The sequence below is a fragment of the Candoia aspera genome, chromosome 1, assembly GCF_035149785.1.
Source record: "Candoia aspera isolate rCanAsp1 chromosome 1, rCanAsp1.hap2, whole genome shotgun sequence".
Classification (NCBI taxonomy): domain Eukaryota; kingdom Metazoa; phylum Chordata; class Lepidosauria; order Squamata; family Boidae; genus Candoia; species Candoia aspera.
Genome location: NC_086153.1, coordinates 60,704,183 through 60,723,456, shown reverse-complemented (window position 1 = coordinate 60,723,456; position 19,274 = coordinate 60,704,183). Strand labels below are relative to the sequence as shown.

At 38.5% G+C, this 19,274-nt stretch overlaps 1 protein-coding gene across 1 annotated transcript in view; it reads left to right on the top strand.

The window, feature by feature from the left end:
• Positions 1–2,996: 2,996 nt before the first annotated feature.
• Positions 2,997–19,274, top strand: part of DNAH8 (dynein axonemal heavy chain 8) — a 167,049-nt gene continuing 150,771 nt past the window's right edge. The window contains exons 1-6 of the mRNA XM_063290292.1: positions 2,997–3,119; positions 6,434–6,623; positions 8,760–8,923; positions 9,856–10,032; positions 12,352–12,465; positions 14,008–14,115. Coding sequence (XP_063146362.1) covers positions 3,012–3,119; positions 6,434–6,623; positions 8,760–8,923; positions 9,856–10,032; positions 12,352–12,465; positions 14,008–14,115 — 861 coding nt within the window. The 5' untranslated portion in view covers positions 2,997–3,011. The remainder of the gene's footprint in view (positions 3,120–6,433; positions 6,624–8,759; positions 8,924–9,855; positions 10,033–12,351; positions 12,466–14,007; positions 14,116–19,274) is intronic.

The window sequence follows — 19,274 nt, the reverse complement described above, 5'->3', positions numbered from 1 at the left end:
GTGAGATAACTGATTCTGATGAAAACCACAGAGCAGCATCCGTGGGGGGACGGAGCGCAGTGGGGGGCAGAATGAGAAAAGCATGTTCTGCCATGGCAGTGCAAGCCCCACCCTTTTCTATCTGTCATGACTTCACACCCACATCCAGAAGGGTCAGGGCGTAAAAGCACAACATTGCTTTTGTTATTTCGAGCCATGCTCTGGGGCACTCATGTCTCTGCAGTACTTCTTGGAACCAGACCCTTGAGCTTAAAAAAAAAGGCCAGGAAGATTCTCTGGGAATTGGTGGAATCTCATTGTTCTTCCTATGCTGAGAGGTCACAACATTATAATGTAAAGTGTGTGCCTTTGGAAATTAATAGTACATTTTATTGTCATTAATTTTTTACATACACTTTTCCTCTCTTTCCCTAATTTTGTTCACCACAGATTTGTTCTTGTTTTTAGGGTGAACGTGCTCACTTGGGGTTTCGTCCTACAAAGAATTATTTTGAAATCATTATTTGAAATATGCAAAATATTTTGATGGAAATGGGAAATACTGACATATTATGCTAGCAGGACTCCTCTAGATACCTTTAAAGCCACTAGATACCATGAAATAAGGGACCCTTATTTAAGTCCCATTATGAACTACTAGGTAAAGCTTTCTTTCTTTCTTTCTTTCTTTCTTTTTTTCTTTTCTTTCATCTATTTTCTTTTCTTTTAAAACGGTCTGTATCAGCTGAGTAAATTCAAAAACATGCCAGGATCGGTTTATCCACCTGTAACCTCAACTAATTTAGAATCATGAACCCCAAATGTGTAATTTATAGGAATGTGATTTTTTTTTGTTCCAGATAAAGATTTTGCATATTTGTATTTGCATTTCTAAGAGGCTGAAATAATATGTATGCATTTCTATGTATATGTCATTGTGTAAGCATTTACACAATGACTTATACATAGGAACAACATAACTCAAGGAACTGTCTAGAAAACGACAGGAGGGAGATAACAAAGAAAGGCAAGAGAAATCGAACCAGGGATAAACTGGTTGAACATCCCTCATTATTTCAGTTTCACAACATTAAATGGATTTAAAATAAAGTATGAAGTCCTCAGAAACAAAAACAGAACTCTTACAACTCTTTCATAATTTTAAAAACTAGTTTTTCCCAACTAGGCACGATACAGAGAAGCAAGGGAAGGCAGAAAAATGAAGATTAATGCTGCATACAAATATATCTTTGAAATTCTATCTGACAAACTTGGACTAGACATTGTAACAGTGGAAGAATTAGTCCTGGATGGCCCAACAGTGAGTTTGGTTTATGTTTATTTTACAAGCAACAGTTTTGAAAACTGTGTTCTGTTGTCTACTCTCTAACACTAATACATTGATAACATATCATCATAATATAAGCTATACCCAGATTTTCAGCATCAGGGTCACCAAAACGTATGGCATTATGCACAATGTGTAAACCCAGAAAAAAACTCAAGAATAGTTCACATGAACAACTTACAAATAGAATTTTGGTCTAATCAAATGTGTATGTTCTTATGACCAGAGTGAACTATGCCTAAAATAACCTTCGATTTGTGTGTGTGTGTGTCTATACACACATACATTCATGCACACATACTTACACGGTATGGAATGAAAAGTGGGGTTTCACATAATCAGACCAGAAAGTCACCATATAAAGAATACAAATATTTTCTGAAATGCCTTCTATGCAACAATAAATAAATTCAAGAATCTCTATTTTGATAGTGGCCAGCCTATTATCCACACTTCTTCTTTGATCATGATGTGCAATTTTGTAGTAACCATCACAGCCATTTTTTAAACGTCAGTGCTCCGTGGTTTAAGTTCTAGGTTTTTCCTGCCCAAAAAATGGCTCTTTAGCTTTTCTGTTTGAGGAAATAAAAGGCAGATGGAATTTATTGATGGAACTGTTCTTCGTGAGCTAGGAATGGCTGGTCTTTGTCAGGGCCCTCCCTAAGTTTTCTTCCTGATCAAAGTAGAAGGGAATCCTACACAGAACAGTTTAATGATGACGACTGAAAACATCTTGAAAGACATTGTTTTCCTTTAATATTTAGCAATTAGTACTCCCTTTAGGGAATTTTCAGAGAAATAAATAATCTGGTAATTTGGCAAAATGTTGAATTTAAATCATCTCTTTCCTTTTTAACAGTTAGAAGCATTTGATAGTTTTTTTGCCAAAGGAGGAAACAGAACACTGAAGTTTATATATCAAGAGGGTGAAGCTCCTGGTGTAGGTAAATGTTTTAAATGATTTTATCTACAACTTCAGGGAAAAGTAAATTGTTTGGTTTTGAAGTATTAATAAGATACATAGAAAGAAAGTGGCCTCAGTCAATCATGATGTTGTAGTATAAATAAAGCATTTGTACAGATGCTTGGAAACTAATGTTTAATATCTCCAGAATATTAATTTTAGAGATTAATTTTCCTACCATGGAGGAACTTGAATATAGCCTGAATTATGTTATTAATTTACATGTTTAGCAATAGTATAGGTTTTCCTTGAATTACTTATTCTTAGTAAGTTTTATATTCTATATTCTAGAAAATATTTTATATTTTATATTCTTTGTTATGGCTCAGTAATATCAAGTAGGAACAGCCAATTATTTTGAAGTACATGATACATCAGCGTAAGACTGATTTAAGTCATAGATTGAGAGTAAGTATAAATTAATATGCACTAGTCAAAGACCTGTACATTTTGATTGATTATGTGCCATCAAGTTGGTGTCAATTTTTTAGCTTAGATTTTTCTCCAAGAGAAGCTGCCCTTGACCAGATCCTTCAAGTCTTCCAACAGTGCACCCAATGCCACTCTACCTCTGTACTTCTTTTGCACAAAACGGTATATTTGTTACAAAGCAGTGACTTGATGGAATTAAAAATAAAGATAAAAATGAGACTTTTTCTTTCCCTTTTTTCATTTTTAGAGTGTGGGAGAACAATCCCAGGTGTGCTGAAAGGAACTAAAATGATGAAATTGTACATAGATGAATCTCCAGACAAATTCAAAGGACAGTGCTTATTTTTTGTACGTGCTAGAAACGATGTGGCTGTGAACGTTAAGTCAATGCATGAGGTATTCTTATCTTCTTCCTCATTACTACCTCTCTACAAAAAAACAAGACTATCAAATATGTACGGACAGTAATGGAAATAAGGCCCATAGTTTATAAAGAATCTGGATTCTTGGTGGGTGCATAGGTTTTGTTTGTTTGTTTGTTTTAATCGTATGGCATAGCAGTTCAGTGTTCATGCTGCTTTTCTTGCTTGGAAATCCTTGTGTGGTCCAGCTGCCAGATGTGTAGACTACTTAAAGGCAGCCGGAAACACCCCCTCCCTCAAGGATGCATTAACCATTGCCTGGACCCAACCACAAGTCACTTCCCGGGCTGATTTTATCAGCCAGGAAGGGCATGGGTCAAGCTGACATGTGGTTGCATTCACAGTCCGGAGAATCCTGTCCACTTCCTCAGGCCCAACAGGATCAAACCGTTCCCAGATAACAGGGTAAGTACATTCCCCTGGGATCTCCCCAGACTCCACTTCACACTTAGAGTACAACTTAGAATGAATCTGAGTGATTTTATCCTGCGGATGCTGTGAAAACTCTTCCGAACGGCCTTGTAGGTGGGTCCCTGGATCTACCTGACCCAGAAGAGATCGAGCGAGCTTAAACAAGGCCATCGGATGGCATTCTGTGGATGCAATAAGAGCGGAGAAATATTCACGTTTCACCGCTCTTACCGCCACAAGGCTTAATAGCGGCTCTAGCTTGTGTTTGGTCAGATTCAGTCTTCGTCTTCCTCCAGCGACGCTCCAGACGTCTCTTAACCCTCTTCAAAACCCTCAACTCCTCTGTAAACCACAGGGAGTGACGGGTCAAGCGAGGCAAGAGAGGACGCACAGGTGCGATCCTGTCCAAGCCCCTGGCCGTGGCCCTATTCCAGGCCGTGACCAGGACCTCCGCTGGACGGTGCAGCAGTCCCTCGGGAATAACCCCCAGCTCCCTCTGAAACCCTACTGGGTCCATCAGTCACCAGGGGCGGACCAACCAAATGGGTCCAGCCTCCCTGCAGAGTTGGGTGGCACAATAAAATCTCAGGGTCACCAGGGTGTGGTCTGACCATGACAATGGGGACAGATCTAACTGTCCCCTCAGATCACATTGCCACTGCTCCAACAAGAAAACTAAGTCTGGGGTGTGACCACTGTCTTTAGTCGGGTTCCAGATAATCTGGGACAGGCCCATGGCTGCCATGGTAGCCATGAACTCCCGGGCCGTCTCCGAGGCACGTCCCAGGGATGGCAGATTGAAGTCCCCCAGAACCATAAGCCTGGGGAACTCCACTGCCAACCCCGAGACGGCCTCCAGCAGCTTGGGTAGGGAGGTTGCTATGCTGCAGGGAGGCTGGTACAGCAGCAACACCCCCAACTGTTCTCAGGATCCCAGCTTGAAAAACAGGGTCTCACAACCAGCCACTTGTGGGGCAGGGCCCCTGAAGACCACTAGAGATTTTCTGATGACAACTGCTACCCCGCCTCCCCTGCCCTGGTGTCTCTGCTGGTGCCACACTTGAAACCCAGCCAGGCACATCTCGGAGAGGGCTACACCCCCTTCCGAGCCCAGCCAGGTCTCGGTGATACACGCCAGGTCTGCCCCCTCCTCTGTGATTAAATCACATATGAGGGGGGCCTTGTTGTTCACTGACCTGGCATTAAGGAGCAGCAGCCGAAGACCAGGGCCGGCTAGGGTCTGTCGTCCAGGGCCTGGGTATGACCCTGGAGGGCCGGAACATGCCACCGGTAATAAACACCGGGGGCGTCTTCCCCGAAGATGGCCTGCCCTCCGGGTCCCGTCATAACGTCCCCGGCCCGTCACCACCTCGATGGAATAGTCCGCCCCACAGCCCCCAGAGTTTCCTAATCCAGTAGCCTCTACTCCCGGACCTCCAGAACTCCTGGGCTTAACCAGGGGTCCCTCTTCCCACACATCCATCTTCTCCCACACCATCCACCTTAGGCAGTGGCAATCCACCCCAGCGCACCAGCTTCTGCTCTCGGCGCTAGTGGGTCACCTCTGCCATCCACACCCTTACAGTGCCCCACTTCAACCTCTCTCACTAGAAGAGGTGGGACACACCAGCCACTCCTAACCACCCCTGACTCTCACTCAAGGGCGGGTAGATTTCCACATCAAATCAATCCTAACCTCCTCCCGAGCCTCTCACCCACGGGAGAAGTGGCACACTCACACTCACACCAAGGGACCCCAGCCCTCTGCCGCCTAATATAATGGGAATGGCCAGTCTCCCTTCCCCTCCCCCCCTCCGGAATCCCCTAAGATTTTAAAAGCCAGGGATTTCTCCCAAAGCCACTTCACCCCCCAATCCTTCCCATTTCCCCCCCAAGTCTGTCGCCCCAACAGGTTCAGTCTGTTGTGAAGCTGCTGTTGTGGGGTGCCATCTGGCCCATTGAGATGTGTCCAGGGGCCACCAAGGGAGCACAGGGGGCTACCGGGATTCCGCTGGGGTCCTCCAGGGTCCACACCCAGGTATGCTGCCACCGCCACCACCAGAAACCTCTGCTGCCCACCGCACGCCACTTCATTCGGGGGGGGGCTCCACTCATCTCCAGGCCACCGGGGGAGCACAGGGGGCTACCAGGATTCCGCCAGTGTCCTCCAGGGTCCACGGGAGGGCTGTTCGCACCCTCCCAGCTATGCTGCTGCTGCCACCGCCGCCAAAAACCTCTGCTGCCCGCCGTTGGCCGCTTCATTCGGGGGGAGGAATCCAATTGTCTCCAGGTCCACCCCGATTAAGCCGGGGGACCGACCAATCCACCCCACAGCCACCTCAGCTGACCTGAGAGCCAAGCCAGAGGCAGGACTTGCAGAGGCTCGCGGAGACTAGAAAACCGGGGGTCAGAGTCTTTCTCGCAGTGTCTTTCTTGCAGCGGCCACCATCTTGGATATGGTATGAACCACACAAGCACCAGGCTTTTGCACTTGGGCCCCAGTGCATCTGACATTCAAGCCACATGGTTGCATTGTGACATCACAACACACATTTCCTCATTTGAACCCCAGCCCACCCTGTGGATGCCAATGGGTGGGTGCAATGTTACACTGTCTGGGTTTACGAAGTGCAAAAAGCCATAATGTGATTTGTTTGCTTTATTTGTGTAATACAGTATGTGAACACAGCTATTGTAAGATCCTTCTTAATTCACACAGCATGAGGTGTAAGGAGAAAAAGTTCTTCTCACCGTAACACAAAACTTTTTTTAATAAGAGAGTTATTATATTTATCTCAAAATGCCAGAGATTATTGCATAATAGCTTTTTGATTCTTTTCAAGTCTAATAAGCAGTATTTTAATCTTCCCTGTTTAGGATATATACTATTCATTACTGGATGGAAGTGAAGGTCTTTTGCTTGGCATCAAGAAAATCTTGGCAAAAGTTTTTCTGCCCGCCATTCTTTCTACAAATAATTGGGGTGTTTTAAATCAAACCAAGCAGGGAGAGATTGAAAAACAGAGTTTCACCGAAACCTTGAACAGATATTTGGCATTTTTGGATGGTAAGGTCAAACAGACAAACAGATCAAACAGACAGACAAATAACAAACAAACAAACTGAGCCTTCCCTTACTATTAGTTGATTAGTTGTTTAGTTCCCTTACTATTTGATCCCTTATGTATCTGTCTAATATCTGGCTGGGACTATAATATATTAAATCCTCATTCTTATTCCTATCCTGGCTAGCCAAAAGAACTGCTGATATGGGTAGAAGAATAATTGGAAGACTCTGATTGGTTGATAAATAACCAATAGCATATATTTTCTATCCCTCTTAAAATAGAGGCATCTCTCTGAGAAACCAGCAAAGATTGTCTTGTCTGGTCATATTAGTGTACTACCCTAAGTAGGGTTGGGAAGAACACAATAAAGTTTACACATCGTAACTGTAGTATCAAGTATGAAAAACTGGTTGTTTTGTAGTACATGAGAGGTCAGCATAAGACTGATTGAAATAATAGACTAGAGTGAGATAAAGCCAGCATCATATGATCAAGGGAGTATTGGGATTGTCAGCACATTTTAGTTCAGGGGAAAATTACAAATGAGGGTAACTTCAACAAATCAAATACTCAATTTTGTGCACTTAACCAAGAGATGGGTCTTATTCCAAGGCTGTTCATAAAGATTGCAGAGAGGCAATCTAAAGCAATTCACATTTGCTTTATAAGGCTTTCATTGCCAACCCCCCAGAAATCATTTGTTCCTGCGTATCACATCCTTATGGCGGTCTGCCTAATAAGACAAATGCATTGGTAAAACCACAGTGACTGCTTCTCCAGTCAGCTCCTCTGAATTTTCCCTGACAAATCAGTGTGATTATTCATTTTTCTTAGATTTTAAACCAGTGTTTCTCAACCTTGGCAACTTTAAGATGTGGCTGGCTAGGGAATTCTGGGAGTCGAAGTCCACTCACCTTAAAGTTGCCAAAGTTGAGAAACAGTGTTTTAGACAAACCTGTTAGGTACTTGTGTGTGTGTGTTGAACCAGAACCCCCATACTTTATGCTTTCTCCTTTTGCTTTTTTACAAGCAGTCTTTCTCCTCCTGTTAACTTAAAAAACTCATCCCTTTACTTCCTGAGGCTATCTCTTACTAGGGTCACCATTTCCTTTTTCTCTTTTTCCCAGCCGTGCCTCCAGGCTAAGCTTTTTCTCCTCCTTTCCTTTCACCGTGAATATTTGTGTGGGCCTTCTTGTACCTGTATCTGTGATTTGCATATGCAGCTCCATAACTTTTTATATCTTTCTTGGCTGCTGAGCTTCATTTCTTGCTTTTGCGTCAGACTCCTTCCCTCCTGGAGATCTCCAATTTTGATTTTCTTACTGATTCCTTAAAGCCTCACAAGAAGCCACTTTACCCCTTCTTTGATCTGTACCTCTATCTGCCAGACTTCTCTCAGGATCCTATTTCTTCTGCTTCTGACATCTTCCACTTACAGCCTTGGGAAACCAGACTTTTAGCACCCAAGTTAGCTTCCTAACTTCTGGCAAGCTCTGACCTGTGTATTTTTGTATCTTTGAGGTAGGGTTTTTTTCCCATTTATTTATTTATTATTTATTTGATTTATACACTGCCCATCTCACTATGGAAGTGACTCTGGCGGCTTACAAATAAAAGGTCATAAAAACCTTTATAAATATACAAGAAATACAAGAAAGTTGAAAGAGAAAAATTAAAAGGTGGAGAGAGCATCTTCAAATCACCAGCCACCCCAAGAGATGTCTACCACTATTGGATTTCCAAGCTAGTTGGCAGAGCCAGGTCTTAACACTCTTCCAGAAGGCCAGAAGAGTGGGGGCCAACCTCACCTCAGGGGGCAAGATGTTCCACAGGGCAGGGGCAATGGCAGAAAAGGCTCTCCTCCTAGACCCCGCCAGTTGAAATTCTTTAGCCAACAGGGTCCATAACATGCCCTTCCTGCTGGATTGGGTGGGACGGGTCAATGTGATTCAGACAAGACAGTTCCTCAGGCATTCATCCATGATATCTGCCGCAAGGAGCCCCACCTAAGAACATGCAAGGACTTGAGAAAGGGACCTCCCACATATTTTTCCCTAGAATGAAAATGTGTTGAAATGAAACAGCACAGTAGACAAATGGCATAATCTGAGTATGTTCTCTTTCATTATACTTAGGTGCTAGAGTGAGCATCGAGGGAACTGTTCAACTGAAAAAAATAGATAACATTGACTTTTCCAAATACCAGTCTTTTGAGGAAGTGACAGCAGCAGCTGCCAATCCTGATATTGTTCATCAGTTAGAGGATGTGCTTATGATATGGTATAAGCAAATTGAGCAAGTAAGCATCTTCTGGTACCTTAGCTAAGCAGAAATGTATATCTGGGAAGCATAATTAGAAAAAAAGAGCTGTGCAAAGGGCATTTCTGAGGCACCTTTTCCAGCACAGCACTGTTCAATGTGGTGGCCAGTCACATTGCAAGAGTTGTATACAGGCGCATCTTGAAGGCACCAAGCTGGAGAAGACTGTTATATGGCCACATTCCAAACATGCATTTTAAAGCAAAATCTTTTCTAGACTGAGTAAGCATTTGCTGGGACTATGATTTTCCACTGAAGGTTTAGGAAGATAGTTTCCCCTTGATCAAGATAAAAAACTATTGTTTCGAATTAAAATGGGATGGTGCCACTTTTGCTCTTGGAACTGTTCTAAGGGCCAATAGCCTGAATGATCTGGAATTATATTTCAGCAAATCAAATAATGATACAGCTGGTAAATATTTAAGCATTAATCTAAGATGGCAGCCTAAGACAGTGACTTCAAGCAACTAATTTTGGATATCATAAGAGAGCAGCAAACTATTAGCTCTTTGATTATGGTGATCATGATGATGATCACGATGATGATGATGGTGATGATGATTGGCAAGGAACAGAAGCATTTGTAAGATTTCCAAAACAGTTTTGTTCTCTGCAGCTTAACTTGCAAGATGAAGGCAGTGGTTTCTGTGCTGGAGGCCCTGGGGTCATAGTGATGCAAGCAGCATAACAATGCAAGCCCCATCCCTTGTCTACATGTGTCACAACATTGCACACTGCCCCAAAGGGGCACAGCTTGCAGCATGATATTGCATGCCAGCCCTCATCCTTCTGAGGAAAGCAGGGAGGGCCCTTGGGCACTGCTGGACAGAGGGAACAAAATGTCATGTGTCAGTCCTGAGTGTGACATAGCTACACTGCCATGGTAACTATCTACAAATTTAATGTTGGCAGGTTTTGATTGAGAGTGAACAAATGAGAAAGGAAGCTGATGACTCAGGTCCACTTACTGAATTAGAACACTGGAAGCGTATGTCTGCCAAATTTAATTTTATTATTGAACAGATTAAAGGACCACCTTGCAAGTCTGTCATAAATGTTCTCAATGTTTCACGTTCCAAAATTATAAAGGTAATTCTAAGTTGTTTTTTAAAAAGAATGTTTTTATGATTTAAACTGTCTACATATCTCCACCCCTTTTTAAAAATAATATTGTCTCCATGAAAATCTATGGGAAGAGGCAACTCCTAACCAACCTTGGCTGATCCCAACAAGTTAAGCAGGTTGGACCTGCCTTGAGCTTGGATGGGAGACTACCAGAAAAATCACAGGGCTGTAGGTTACCTTGGGAAGTGGAAAGAACAATCACACATTAAAAAAAAACACTTTGATATTGCTGCCAGGAAAATTACATGTAGTCATCAAGAGATGAGCTTAACTCTCTACCTCTTCATAAACATGCTATAATGTGTGTATAGGATTACATTTTTTCCACTTAGCTTACCTTTGATTGGTAGGACTCCCTAATTGCTAACATGGACTAGAACTGTGACTCTCCCATAATCCTGCATTTAAGAGTAAGTAAATATGTCACTGCACTCTTTAACTATTAAAAAAAAAGAAATACAATGATTAGATCAATCCAGTGGTATGATACAGCAATTATGATCTAGGTGTAAGGGCCAAGCAGATGAGGTAGGAATCTGATTCTCATGCCAGACAAAGTTGTTTTGTAAATAAGGGATAGAAAGCAGGTACTTTCAAGGCTGAGTAAAGGAAAAAATGGTAGGAAGAGGCCCACAATTTAAAGCTGGGCCCTCACATACATAGAAAGCAGGACTTTGGGGGGCTGCTAGTTCAATAACTTCTAATTCTATGCAACAAATCTACTTATCTAGCCTTGTGTCTGCTTGGAAATGTGGAGTGGGGAGAGTTAAATAGACATAGTATTTGGTGCAAAGCCTTGATCCTTCAAAGATTGCTGTTAGAATCATTGCTTTGTGGTGTGTGTGTGTGTGTGTACACACACACACACACTCACTCATGCATTCATGTATGTGTGTTTGGGGGGAGAGGGAATCAATCCAAGCTTAACTGTCAATCATAATTGTGGTTGATACAATTTGGCATTAATAGACTTAAATAAATATTATGCTCCCAAATAAAAAATGCTTCAAATGTAGTAACTGCAAAGGATAACATAAAGAAAAGACATATCTTATTGCTTCTGTTATCCTTCTCCTACTCTTTTGTTGAGAGATAATCAGAGAATAAAAATAATAAATAGGAGGAGAAAAAGCAGAAAGTTATCTTTAAAACGGTCATTCATACACACACAGCTATTGTACAGGAGTCGAACTGAAAAACTTCATCAGCATTATAAGATCTGAATCTCAAGGTTTTCATGCTTTCAGTTCTGCTAGTGCTTAGCTGTAATGCAGCTGTTTCTCTTAACAGCAATATGATTTGATTGGCTATTTGTTATTTCTGCTGTTCTATGGGGCAATTGATCCATTCTAATTTAACGTTCAGAAAATTGGGGCTTAAAGCAACTTTACTCAGAAATGACTATTAGCATTTTTTGGAAATCCCAAGTCCAACTTTTGATGGCTGAATTAAAACAGCTCTTAGAGCCTAGAGGTTGGGGAGACAGCCTATGGGACGCCACTGCTCTCAGCAGACAACGCTGTAAGCAGGTGCCCTTCTCTTCTTTTTTTCCATTTCCACAATCCTTGAATTAGCTGCATAGTGCTGCATGAGTGCACTGTCATACCACTTCCCAAGTATGGAAGTGTTTCGCTGCAGTCTACATAGGTGCATTAGAGCAGCATGGCAATGTTCTAATATATTATTATGGTGCCATAGCACTCAGAACAACCTGCTAGTCAGCATGACTTCTCTGTCATGGCACCTACCTAATGCCTCACCCCAGAGATGCAGATGGTCCTGACCCTGTTGGCCTCCAGGAAAGCACTAAAACTTCCACCAGGCACTATGGCCAGGATATTGATACAGTGGGCATGGGTGGTTGATGGATGAATGCGAGTTTTATCGGGGCCTCAACCTTGTTTATTGTTTATTCTGGTCACTGTCCAGAGTTCCTTTTGGGAGATGGGCAGTTAGATAAATTTGTTTAATAAGTAAATAAAATATGTCTTGGTGCATATACTTCTGCACATACAGTATAAACCCTAGTCTCACAATGATTGCAGTCCCTGGTAGTAAAATGAAACCATTTTCATTAAACAATTTATTGATGAAATGTAGTTACCCAGGATGTGAGTCTATAGGCTTTTAGGTATATGTATTTATTTATTTATTCCAAGCATAGCTAGAAAGTAATTACATTTTATTCCAAGCATAGCTAGAATGTAATTACATTTCTACTATGTGAATTCTGCACATTTTATTTCTATGTTTAAAAAATTCCACATTATGTTTTGACTATAGATGTGGCGAGAACTGGATGCCCGGATAACAGATACAGCAAATGAATCCAAGGATAATGTTAGATATTTATACACACTTGAAAAAGTTTGTCAGCCACTCTATAATTATGATTTAGTGAGTATGTTTTGAATATGTATGCATACAGTTTTCTGTATATCTATAAAGTTACATTTTCTGTTCAGTACATACAGTACTGTAAAACAAAACAAATGGCTTTAAAATGTATGTCATAAGCAGTAGATCCTAAATCTGACCATATTTTAAAGCAGGGTTTCTCAGCCTTGGCAACTGTAAGATCTGTGGACTTCAACATCCAGAATTCCCAGGCAGCCATGCTGACTGGGGAATTCTGGGAGTTGAAGTCCACACATCTTGAAGTTGTCAAGGTTGAGAAACACTGTTCTAAGGTATGCCACAGTGGTGTTCTTGCACCACAAAATACCGGACTTTTAGGGCTACTTATGAAGTTTAATGATCTTTAGATTAGATTATTTAATTAGATAATTAGATTAGATTATCTAATTAGATAATTAGATTATCTAATTGTGAAACTGATGTGAAAGGTCCCCTCTGCAAGCACCGAGTCATGTCTGACCCTCTGGGGGGATGCTGCTTTCGCGACGTTTTCTTGGCAGACTGCAGCAGGGTGGTTTGCCATTGCCTTTCCCAGTCGTCACCTTCCTCAGCAATCTGGGTACTCATTTTACCGACCTCAGAAGGATAGAAGGCTGAGTCGACCTGAGCCGGCTACCCGAGGATCCGGCTTCCGCTGGGATCTGTCATGAGTAAGGATGGCGAGCAGGGGGCTCCCATCCAGACTGTTAAGTGCATGTGTAGCACTGAGGAATTGGTCAGCCATTCAAAGAGACACAGATCGGGACCACCTTAACCTTTGGGGTTTATATGTCTGGGTTTTTCCCACGCTTCTTTAGTTTGTTAGGATTCCTGTTATGTACTAGCAATAAAACATTAGAGACCAGTTCCTTGTCTCAGCGTGTTTTCTGGCTGTTAGGACAGGATCGAACTCCAGTTGCGGGGAGAGTTTTCGGTTGCAATACTGCCACCTACTACTCTGTGCCACACAAGGCTAATTATCTAATTAGATCAGATTATTTAGATTAGATCCTTACATCTTTCTGTTGATGATGTAGAATTAAATTAATTGTTAAGACTGGGCTATAGACAGGGATCTAAAATAAGGAAGAAGCCAGGTAACAATCCAAAGTATAACCGAGATTCAAAGAAGAAACTGGGATACATTAATATGAAATGTTAAGAAACAACAGAAGGTGCTTGATAGAAAATAATTTACAATTTTAAGTTTGTTAATAAGTCACATTGTACACATTGTACTCTTTTTATGGGTCTATGGTAAATTGCCTTGATCATTCTTGGAGTGGAAGAGTGATTCCAAAATGAAGAATTGCCTTTTTATTTTGAGTGTTTGTCTGGGTGTGAAGAAAATGGAGGGAAGAACTGCATCCAAAAATTTATCTTTTATGTGCAAAGAACAAACTGTTGGCCCAGGAACTTCTCATTTTAGAAATTTAGACTTATTCAGAGAAAAGGGATCTCCCTCTTGTACCCTTTGTCAGTCCTACATGGTAGTTTAAAGTATTTAAACCATCTTTGAATTCTACAAAATGTTCCTCTTAGGTTTCCATGGCCCACGGAATACAGAATTTGATAAATGCTATAAGAATGATTCACAGTGTGTCAAGATATTATAATACTTCTGAAAAAATGACATCTCTCTTTATCAAAGTAAGTGCTTTTAATCAGTGGACTGGAGAGTGTTGTGTACATAAGTATTTACAAGCCTCAGTGTTGACTATAGTTTTCTAATGTATATGTTTCAATATTTTACATCTACTGGGAAGTGTTTCATTAAACAACAATATGTATTGCAAGAATTGATATCCATATTCACTCTAAATGGTCAGAGGGCCATATGAAGATTACCCCAGGTTGCCTCAACATGGCACCTGGGGTTGCCCAAGTACCAGTAGACATTATTTGCCTTGACTCCAACCAACTTCCCTCCCTATTTGATTTTTTACATTTTAATTTTAAATTACATTTTAAAACATTTAATTTAAAGAGGTAGTATTTTTCAAAGCAAAGAGCCTCACTGCCCCAAAACCAGGGAGAGTTTCCTGTGTGTTAGAGGAGTGGAAGGTGATATTCTATGAGATCAATATTAGGATATATTCCCCCGTGGCAGCCATTTTGTGTATGGGCAAGCAATGCCTCCTCAATGGCAGCCATTTCTCAAGAGCATTCACATGTTCTCCAAACTCCAAATATACTCACCAGCCCCAAACAGTTGGAGATCCCTAGTTACACATATGTGCAGATGCACACAGAGTATATTTACTTGTGGAACAAGTGCCAAACTTAATGCAAGGAAAAGGTAGCCTCACACTGCAGAACATATATCTTTGTTTACTGTGTCATCAACACAAAGAGTCTAGTTCAGATGTAAGTCTATCAGAATGACTTTTTTAAAGCTTTCAAGACCCCTCTTCTTTTTTTTTAATATTTTTTTCTAGAATCTTTATTTATTTAAATAAACATAAAATTACATACAAACAATAATATCTTGCAATACAAAAAAGAGAAGAAGAGAGAAGAAAAAGAAAGAGAAGAGGACAGAGGGAAAAAAGTAAAAAAATGAATATATATATATATATATATATATATATATATATAAAATAAAAAAAATAAAAAGGGGGGGATAAAATGAAAAATAAATAAATAAATAGAAAGATTAGGGTTTCCAACTTTCTAGACAGTACAGCTTAGTATCCTAGCATGTTATTTTTTTTCCTTAATTCTCTAAATTGCCTTCATTAATTCTAATAAGAGATTAAACAATTAAAGTAAATTGCTATTTACTTAATATATATTCATATTAACTTTTTGAGTCCATTCCACATATTTAAAAAAAGGTGTCCAGTCCTTTTGAAAATCTTCCATATTTTTATCATTTAGTTGGTCCGTTAGTTTTGCCATTTGTGCCAAGTTTAGGGATTTAAGTATCCATTCTTCCACAGATGGGATTAATTCTTCTTTCCACTTTGCAGCGTAGATAATTTGGGCCGAAGTAATCAAATACAGTAGACGTTTTCCATAGTTTTTTTCCAAATCTTTGTTCATAAAGCCCAATAAATAGAATTCCGGTAATTTATCAATATTAACTGCCAACATTTTACAAATTATATTATGTATAGGTGACCAAAATGTTTTCGCTTTTTTACAGGTCCACCACATATGGTATAAAGTTCCAATTTCTTTTTTACATTTCCAACAAACATTTGATGTATTTCGAAACATTTTCGATAATTTTTCAGGGGTAGTGTACCACGTGTACATCATTTTATAAATTTTTTCTTTTAAATTATAATTCAATGTAAATTTTAATCCCTTAGTCCACATTCTTTCCCAAACATCGTATTCAATATTGTATCCAAAAATTTCTCCCATTTATTCATACATTGCTTAATTTGTACATTTAGTATTCTCATTTGTAATAACATTTTATATATTTTAGAGATCATGTGGTCATTATTAGCATAGATTTGTTCATCCCACCAAGATAGTTTTTTTGTAAATTTGTAAATTTTGGCATCTATTTTAAATTGTTCTTTTAATTGAATATATGTAAACCATTGACATGAATATCCTTCATTTTTCAGTTCTTCTCTTGTTTTTATTGTAAATTTGGTCCCTTCAAATTTTATTAAATCCGAATATTTTAGCCACTTATGGTTTCCTATTGTTTCTCGCCTTACAAAAGCTTCTTGTGGGGAAATCCATAGTGGTATTGTCGATGTTAAAATAGATTTATATTTTTCCCAAATTTTAAGAATAGACGATCTAATACAATGATTGTTAAATGTTTTATTTACTTTCAATTTGTTATACCGTAAGAAGCCGTGCCATCCAAATTTTAAATCATGCCCTTCTAAATTTAGTAATTTATGATCTTGTAGGGTGATCCATTCTTTTAACCATAATAGACCACATGCCTCATAATATAGCCTGAAATCGGGAAGACCCAAGCCTCCTCTTTCCTTATCTTCTTATAGCAATTTAAATTTAATTCTTGGTCTTTTCCCTTGCCAAATAAATTTTAAAAGATCTTTTTGCCATAATTTAAAAAAATTATCAGTTATAAATATTGGAATAGTTTGAAATAAAAATAGCATCTTCGGCAGAATATTCATCTTAATTGCAGAGATTCATCCCATAAGTGATAAATTTAATTTTTCCCACCTCAATAAATCTTGTTTAATTTCCTTCCATATTTTAACATAATTATTTTGGAATAAATCACTAGTATTCTGAAATCTCTATCCCTAGATATCTAACTTTTTTAACACTATTAAATCCTGATTTAATTTCTAATACATTCTGATTATTTTGTGACATATTTAAATTTATCATCTTCGTTTTTTGATTATTTATTTTAAAACCAGCTAATTCTCCAAATTCTTGTAGTGTCTTTAATAAGTAATCAATTGATATTAATGGGTTTTGTAAAGTAATAACTAAATCATCTGCAAAGGCTCTTAATTTATATGTTTCTTGTTTAATCTTTATCCCTTCAATTTGATGATCCTTTCTGATAGCTTCTGTTAGAACCTCCAATACCAATATAAATAATAAAGGAGATAGCGGACAGCCTTGCCTTGTTCCTTTTTCTATTTGACATTCTTGTGTTATCTCTTCATTGATCACAGTTCTGGCTTTTTGAAATGTATAAGTTGATTTTATTGCTTTTATAAATATATCGCCAAAATCCATCAATTCTAAAGTCTTAAACATAAAATTCCAATTTAAGTTGTCAAAAGCTTTTTCAGCATCTAAAAATAACAACATAATTTGTTTTGCATTATGAAATTGAGCATACTCTATTATATTTAAAACCGTCCTTATATTGTTTTTTATGTATCTTTGGGGTAAAAAACCATTTCGGTCATAATTAATTATTTCTTGAAGTATTATTTTTAGTCTTTCAGTTAAAATTAAAGTAAATATTGTATAGTCATTGTTTAATAATGAAATAGGTCTATAATTTTTGCATAGTGACGGGTCTTGTTTTTCTTTTGGGATTAGTATGATATTTGCCTCTGGCCAAGATTTTGGTATTGGATTTCCTAACAGAATCGCATTCATTAAATCTTTAAGTGGTAACAAAATTTGATCTTGAAAATATTTATAATAACCTGTTGAAAATCCGTCTGGACCTGGAACTTTGCCTATTTTCAATTTTCTAATTGCCTCTATAATTTCCTGGGTTGGGATGGGATTATTAATTAATGCTTTTTGGTCTTTAGTTAATTTCCTTAAATTTTGTTTTAATAAATAGTTCTCAATTTTATCAATTGAAATTTCTTGTTTCTTATATAGATTTGTAAAGAAATTATGAAATGCCTTTTTAATTTTTTCATGGTCAACTCATTCTTTCCTATTTTCTCAAATTTTAGTAGTATTTTTTTTTCCTTTTCTTTTCTTAATTTGTGTCATGAGTAAGGATGGCGGGCAGGGGGCTCCCACCCAGACTGTCAAGCGCATGCGTAGCACTGAGGAACTGTTCAGCCATTCAAAGAGACACAGATCGGGACCGCCTTAACCTTTGGGGTTTATATGGCTGGGTTTTTCCCACGCTTCCTCAGTTTGTTAGGATTCTTGTTAAGTACTACTAATAAATATTAGAGACCAAGTCATTGTCTCAGTGTGTTTCCTGGTAATCAGGACAATTTGTATGCTAGCCATTTTCCAGCTTTATTAGCATATTCAAAATTAATATATCTCAATTTTCTTTCAATTTCATCTGTTGTAAGTATTTTTAATTGCTGCTGTAAAATTTTTATTTGATGTTTTATACCATCAGCTGATGGTCTTATTTGAAGATTTTTTTCTTTTATCTTAATTTGATCAAGAACTGTTTGAATTTTTTGTTGTGTTTTCCTCTTCAAGCAACTATTTAAATACATAAAATATCCTCTCATATATGCCTTGCTAGTATCCCATACTGTCCCAATACTCACTTCATTATTTAAATTCCATTCAAATAATTCTTTTAATTTCTTTTGGCAATCTTCTACAAGTTCTTTATTTCTCAACAAAGTTTCATTTAATCTCCACCTATAACTTTTTGGGTGGAGTTTTATAGCCAATTGAACTGGATTATGGTCTGAGAAGGATCGGGGGAGAATTGATACATTTAAAATTTTATTTGCCAAATTTTTAGATACCCATATCATATCGATCCTGGAGAACGATTTGAATCTGTCTGAATAAAATGTATAATCTCTAGCTGTACCGTTTTTATATCTCCAGGCATCTACAATAGCCAAATTTTCTGACATATCAAAAAAAGATTGGGGCAATTTTCCTTAATTTTTTTTATTTGTTGTTCAGATTTTCTGTCAATAATTGGTAAGGTAACTCCGTTCCAATCTCCCATCATAATCCAATTGTTATAAGATAATTCAGAAAGTTCATTTAATAAATTTTGATAGAATTTATTCTGATTATCATTAGGGGCATATACTCCAACCAATATTGCTTTAGAGTTTTGTAGTTCTAATTCTATTATTAAATATCTCCCATTTTTATCAACACTTATTAATTTAGGATTTAGATGGGGCTTTACATATATTGCAATTCCATTTTTTTTTTCATTTGCTGCTATAAATTCATTTCCTAATTTGTTACCAGATATTTACTATCTTTTTTCACAATATGAGTTTCTTGAAGACATATTATATCTTGTTTTTGTATAAATAGTGAAAGACTTTTTTCCTTTTAGCTGGGGTATTGGCTCCATTTATATTCCAGGAAAGACATTTTAATTCACTCATTGGAAAGGAGTATTGCAAATTCTTTAGAACCTGAAGCTAGTTCCTCTGCAC